Below are 6,854 nucleotides of genomic sequence, written 5' to 3'. Positions count from 1 at the left end.
TATATTTATATCATTAATATATTTCTTTTTCCAAGATGATTGGTACTAACATAGAGTATTATACATTTGGCACTACTGTTTGCCATTGGTCCAGCAATTGGCAAAAAAAAAAATTGGTTTCCTATGTATAAATCTGTTTGAACATTAGATCTGCCTAGACATATTTACTATTTATAAAAAAATATTTAGACAGTAAGCTCACGTTGAATAACTAGGTCTACTGTGTTCTGGAAACTCTTCAGTAGTAGCACAGCCTTCTCGTGTTCCATATGTACAAAACTGTGTCCATTTGCCTGCAGAGACAAAGAGGAGAAGAAACCAGGTCAGATGCTGTGTAGTCTCTTCATTTTGGGGGGAGAAAAGGGATATATGGAAATTAAAAAAAAAAAAAAAAAGGTTAAAATTAATAATAATCACAGAATCATCCTACTTGGAAGGGATTAGCATTTAAAGGCAGGTTAGTGAAGCCTTCGTGCTGTGGCCAATGAGCTGCTGCTGTGACACTGGAGCCCTGGAGAAGAGCTACCAGACCCTGCTGCACGTGTCCAGACCATTGTCCCTCAGCATCTCCATGGCCACCACGCAACCACAGCACAGTGTGTGTGGAAGGCAGACTTGCAGAGCCAGCCCTGGACAGCAGCCAGCAGGGCAGGGGTGTTGCCCCTGGGTGCTCCCACCTCCCCAGCTCACCGAGCCCACGGCCACTCATCTCCTGACAGGAGCTGAGCTCCTCTCCCTGGAGCAGGGGTGTGCAGAAAGGACACCCCTGCTCCCCTCACTGTACCAAGGGATGCCCAGACCAGAGTGAGCAGGACAAGAGGTGCTGTGCAACTATCTGCAGTGGTTTCTGGACTGGAACCAGGAGTCAGGTGTTTCTTTCTTGGCACTCAAAGGTTCCTGTTCAAAGGTCCCAGCTGCTGTGTTTCTCCACGAGCTGGGTACATCCACCCAGGGAATGTCAAGCCTTGTCATGTTTAAAGCTTCCCTCCCTCTTTTAGCAAAAGCGCTTGGAGACACACGGAAACACGGGACAGAAACATTCCTGCTACTCCTGAGAACATCCTGCCAAGCAAATTCTTCCATGGAAGTGTTAAAAAAAATTCCCCCTGGAGCCTTGGTCTGATTCTGCCTTCCTGGGCACCATCCTGAGCAAACTGAGGTCCCTGCACAGGAGCACAGGAGGTGCCCAGACATGGGAGTGCCCCAGAAGGGGGACCCAGGGTCTCCTGCTGTGGTCACACACGAAGGCACCAACCACTTATGCTGGGGAAAAGGTCAGAGAGACCTGATGGGAGGGACAGCCTGAGACACCAAGATTTAGGTGATCCTAAGAGCAGCTCACAGGGCAGCCAGGGTGGGGACAGCATGGGCTGAGGCTGAGGACACTCAGGAAGATGGTTCCTCCCTCGGAGTCCCAGCAGAAGCTGGTGTCACAACCTGCACAGGTGTGGAAGACACGTGGCACAGGTATCTACAGGTGAAGAGGAACCTCCTCCTGCACAGGAACTGGAACCACAAAGCCCTGGGCTCTGGCAGGGGATTGTCTCATGAGACAAATGCAGAGTTGATGGTAACAGCAGGTGGGGTGGAGGTGAAGTGATGCCAGTATTCATGATTTTAAGTTCTTACTGCCTAGAGACAGGATACTTTAGCTGGAGGCCTTGCTGATGTTTGAGAAATAAAATATCCTTCATCACAGTTACGTTTTTTTATCTGTTAATTCCTTCATGAGATTAACGACCACCCTTTTACTTGCCACAATGAGCACTGACACTGGGAACAGGTAGGAGTAATTGCAAATAAAAGGCAAAGGTGCTTGCAGAGGAGCAGAAATGATGTGCTGGCAGTGACAAATGAGAAACTCTGCTGCGACTGATCCACAGTCCAATGAGAGTGACTGGGAGTGCAAAGTCAAACAAACTGCATCAACATAAGTGATGGATGAATTAGAAGAGTGACTTTTGCTACCTAAAAAAACCCGCAGCAGCACCTCAAATGTGGTTTTATAAACAAATGTAAATGCAACTATTTTAGGAACACATGCTGAAGCACGAGTCACCCCAGCTCCTGTGGCCTGTGCCCATCGGGAGAAATCATTTGCTATAACAATAGCAATGACATTAATGCAGGCTGAAGTGTCCATCTCAGGGGAGGGCACAGGAGGGGCACACGCAGCCTGACTGGGCTGCTCAGACTCTCCCTGGGCATAAACCCACTGCTTGCCCCCCTGAAAACCCTCACACCTCACTTTGCTGTTACTCTTTAAAGTACTTTGCCTATTTTTGTTCCTCTTACTAAGCTCAGCTTTGGCAATCCCAAGTGCCTCTAGCGAACTTTCTGCTTTGTTTAGCTTCACTCTTTTATTTCACAGTTTTTTGAACATGTTAGCAATTAAACAGTGCCCACGGTGGAGTGGGGTGAAGGAGCAAGGGAGGCAGGAGCAGAGAGGCCACTGAAGATGTTTGAATCATCCTCAGCTTGCTGCCTTCCCTCATGTAACTGATTAAAACAATCTTAACCTCTTACCCTTGAGGAGCACAAATGGTTCTAAAAACTGTTATAATCCTTTCAGATAGCTGTCAACTTCTCAAAAGTAACATTATTTTCTGCCCATGGTAACACATTTTCCAGGCTTAATGAAAACAAGAAACAAATCTGTGGGACATGGTGGAAAACCCTTCTCTACCTGGACAGCCCTTGTTTTCTGTGAATGAGGAATTTTTGATGGGCAAGTTCAGGAATAGCCTGTCCTGGGGTATGTTCAGGAACAGCCTGTCTTGCTATTTAAAAAGTTCACTGGCATAAAGAAAATCCTTGTGACGGAAGCAAAAAGGAAAACCAAAAGCAGAGATTTCTCTCTAAATTTCACCGGTGCTTCCAGGATCCAGCAGTGGATCCAGTAGTGGCTGTTTCCCTGTCAGTGCATTAAAAATGCTGAGGCAGCAAAGGAGAGGCAAAAATACTAACGAATGTTACAATTCTGTAGTAAAAAAAAGACTATAGTAGCTAATGTAGCTCCTGACAGAGGTGCCACATCAGCTGCAAAGTGAAACCTACAACCACCTCTCGATTTGTCCTGTACTCAAGTTTGTGAGCCCCCTCGTACAGCTCCTTTCTCCCTGCACCTCCTGGGCTGGTAGTGTGGAAAAGCTGGACACCACGCAAGGATTCCTTTCAGTTTAGAGTTAAATTTTGTCACCTGGATCACTCCCATGACCACTGTGAGCAAGAACCCTTTCCTGCAGTGCCATTCCCTGCTGGAAGGCTGGAGCCTTACTCCGTGCCCCTGAGGACAGGAGTAACACTCATAAATCAATATGAAAGTACCACAACACAAGCCTACGGGTAACAACAAACAACAGCACTGAGGTTCTGAGGAACAAAGGCTCAGCTGAGGCAGAGAGCAATGAATCCCATCCTTACCTGGAGGATCTTGTCGCCAGGCTGGAGCAGGCTGGATGCTGGTCCATCAGGCTGAACCCTAGTAACAAAGATACCCTATAAGTCAGAAGTAACAGAGGTTAGGATGCTAATCACCAAGAACTAGTGCCCAACATACAGGTGTCTGCCTAACTGGGGGCTTTCTATACCCTGGAAATGGTCTAAACACACTGAAATCTGCTTGTAATCAAAGAGTAGTAGGGGTTTGTACTTTAAGCCAGGGATTGCCTGACACCAACGTCACTTGAAACTCAGATTCCACGTCACAAAACAACATCTAATTTGAACAGAGCAAGAGCAGCAGGGTTTTCTGGAGGAGAGTCAAAATGGAGCGAGCACTAACTTATTAGAATAACGTGTGCCATAACCTATACAGCAATCTTTGACTACTTCTGGGGAAAAAAAAATAGTTTAAACAATTTTTAAAAGCCACCTGGACATTCAGCCCTGGAGATGATCAGTGCAAGGCTCTGTAGGACCGTCACTGAGTCCCGTGTCCGGGGGTGAATGGCTTTGAGAGGGGAAAAATTACTTAGTAATAAAGGTTATTTTAATTTGTTTTACTGAAATTCTGGAAACCTGTTGAGACCCCAAAGCACAGGCTGAGCTCCTAGCTGATGCCCACACTGGAAAGGTTTGCCATGCAGCTCCTGCAGCCTGGGGTCCCTGCTCTGCGGTGCCCACTGTGCTGCTGAGGGCGAGTTCCCCCCAGGGACACCAAGGGTTCCCTGCCTGCTGCCAGCCTGGAGGGACTTTGCCTGGAGCAAGGTCCTGTCCAGTACTCCTGTGCATCTTATAGAAGCCTGAGCCCCTCAAGAGCCAAGCCATGGGCTGCTCTGTGTCACCCACGTGCCGTTAGGGTGTGACACAAGCGTGTCGCTCAGGGCGGCCAATCGCTCCTCTCCCCAGACACGGCTGGTGTGGCAGGACAGGGGCACAGGCTGGGGCAGGGGGGTTCACTGCCATCCCCACTGACTGCACCCGGCAGGCTGATGTGCCTGACAGATGACTGAAAACTGTCACGAGCAACAGACAGGAACAGGGAGTGACAGTGTCACCCCTGAGTGCTGCTGTGGCGTTTTAAACAAGATAGGTGGGAGGTAACGGCGTGAGGAGCAACAGCACAGACAGTAACTCTGGCCTATTCATCCCTTCAGCACGACCACCCTTAGAGCACAGCCTGTCCTTTCTGTCACTGGTGAAATGGAGTCTGCACACACCTGGTACTGCTGGTGTAGACACAGCCCTAGTGGGACACAGACCCTCTGACCACTTCAGGCAAGAGACAAACAGGGGAAGTGTAGCTTAATTCTATCATCATACATTAAACTGGGGGAAAAAAGATGATGAAATGCAGATCCAGTGTGCAGTCTCAAAGAAGGATACCACAAATTAATGTTTTAAGGTACAGTCATTGATATGCACATTAAATGGAGCTATTCTTGAAGCTCATAACAGGGATTATCAGTGAGAAAGATGAAAAGAATTCAGATTGTGTTAAACTGATGCTTCCAAGCTTATGTTACTTTTCTGATTAGTTTTCTGTTGTAATTCAGAGTGCTGGGGAATTTTTTATTTTTTTTTTTAATTTGCATGCAGAGACCAATTTTTTTGAGAAGAGATTAAGGTAGTTTTAATTTCATTGTTTGCCAAACATTCCCAATATGTCTGGAAGCTCTGACTGCCTCTGACAACTGAGGCCAGCATTACCAAAGCAACGTTTAACTGAGGAGTACCCACAGTACTTGTTTTCCATCAAACTCAGCCAGTTTTCCTGCCCAGAACAGAGGAATTCACAGGTCTGAGTCCATTTCCCAATCCTAAAGCCCCATGTTGCTGCTAATCACCAGATGCTGCATTTTTACTGTAAAGACATTTATCAGCCTCTTAAATGTGCAGTTCCCAGAATGAACACTGAGACTCTCTGTCCATTGTGTGCCACAGTGCTGACATGTTCCATGAGCAGCACAGCAGAGGAGCCTGCTTGCCCTGGGGTTGGAAGGCACTGCTGATCCCCAGGGCAGTTTGCAGGCCAGGTCAGTGGCATTTGATCCAGCCCTGGCATTTCAGCTCCTCAGTGGTGCTATTGCTGGCTTAGTATTCCCTCTCATGACTTTAGTGATAGTTTAATCAGGGCCTATGTTGACTGTTAAAAGAAATCAGTCAGAAACACAATTCTCCAGAAAAGTCTCAAAAATTATCTGATACATAAGGCAGACACCCAAGTGATATCTGCTTTGATTCTCTTGTCTTCACTAACCACAAAAAACCCCCCCAAACTAGCAGCTCTCCCTTAACAACAGCAACAACAAAAGCCAAGCATGGGAAAAATTCCTTGATCACAACATAATTGCATTAACATTCCACTCATGCTCTCTATGTCTCCACTAGAAGGCACTCTGAAATACAGACCATTCAGAGAGAATTTATAACTTACCTTGTCAGAAGGTTTGAATGGATTTCCTTGTCCACTTATTCCCCCACTGATACTAAAACCAAGGCCAGGATTCTTCTCTATTCTCACACAAAACTAGGTTAAAAAGATAGAGCAAGGTAAGTCAGTGCTAACAGTAAATCCTGTCTAAACAACAGCCTCTTCTCCTACATCCCACTTCACCACTGATGAGATGAGTTGACCCTCTCCAAAGCTGCCTTGCACAGCACAGTAAAAGCCAGCAGAATGTTGCTGTGCACTGGAAGGCTCAGCATGCTGCAGTGATGCCATCATACTCTCAGTGCTGCATGGATTTTGGCACACATTTATAAATTTTCTTTTCAAGGAGGAAAAACCCCTTCAGCTCCCACTGGGGAAACCTTTCACTTAAGCACTGGGATAAACCTGCCAGTGAGGCTTCCTCTGGTGCACTACTATTTTTCCCAAAGGTGTCCCAGGAGCAGCACCCCTGGGCACTGTGCTTGGGACAGACCCAAGGAAGAAGGTGATGCTCAGAGCTCTCCAGACCATTGCCAGCCCAGGCCCACAGCCCCAGCAGCCTGCCCTGAGCACCAACCACTCTTACAAGTGCCTTACTCCAGGAAAGAGTGCTGAATCTTATCTTTAGTCATGATGACTCTAAATGACATTAGGCAATTGAACATAAAATTAAAATTACCTCAGTGTAGTTTAATGACTATCCACTGAGCTAGTCTGAGCACGTACTGGAGCCACACCAGCAGTTGCTTCTGAATTTCAATGCTGTGCCCAGAGACTTCCCACAGGCAGTAACTTGTGTGGCTCATTCAACCCTTTACTCCTGAGGAAAGTTCACTAATGACTCTGAACCTCGTTTTGCCAGTCAGGTGCCTCACAGAGTTACTGCAGTCATTAAGGCCAAATATAATAGGACAGGGTGGACCAATGCAGAAGCTCATCAGCTCCCATGCTGTGGGACTGGGGGCACTGGAGCTACAGC

General features: G+C 47.0%; 1 protein-coding gene across 1 annotated transcript in view; it reads right to left on the bottom strand.

The window, feature by feature from the left end:
- The window catches only part of LRRC7 (leucine rich repeat containing 7), a 142,877-nt gene continuing 136,023 nt past the window's right edge, over positions 1 to 6,854 (bottom strand). The window contains exons 23-25 of the mRNA XM_051625656.1: positions 5,879 to 5,971; positions 3,424 to 3,498; positions 1 to 293 (exon numbers count right to left, since the gene is read on the bottom strand). Of these exons, the coding sequence (XP_051481616.1) occupies positions 186 to 293; positions 3,424 to 3,498; positions 5,879 to 5,971 (276 nt within the window). The 3' untranslated portion in view covers positions 1 to 185. The remainder of the gene's footprint in view (positions 294 to 3,423; positions 3,499 to 5,878; positions 5,972 to 6,854) is intronic.

This window comes from Apus apus, chromosome 7 (genome assembly GCF_020740795.1).
Source record: "Apus apus isolate bApuApu2 chromosome 7, bApuApu2.pri.cur, whole genome shotgun sequence".
In the NCBI taxonomy this organism is placed as follows: Eukaryota; Metazoa; Chordata; class Aves; order Apodiformes; family Apodidae; genus Apus; species Apus apus.
Note: the sequence above shows the minus strand (reverse complement) of the source record. Positions and strands in the feature narration are given on the sequence as shown.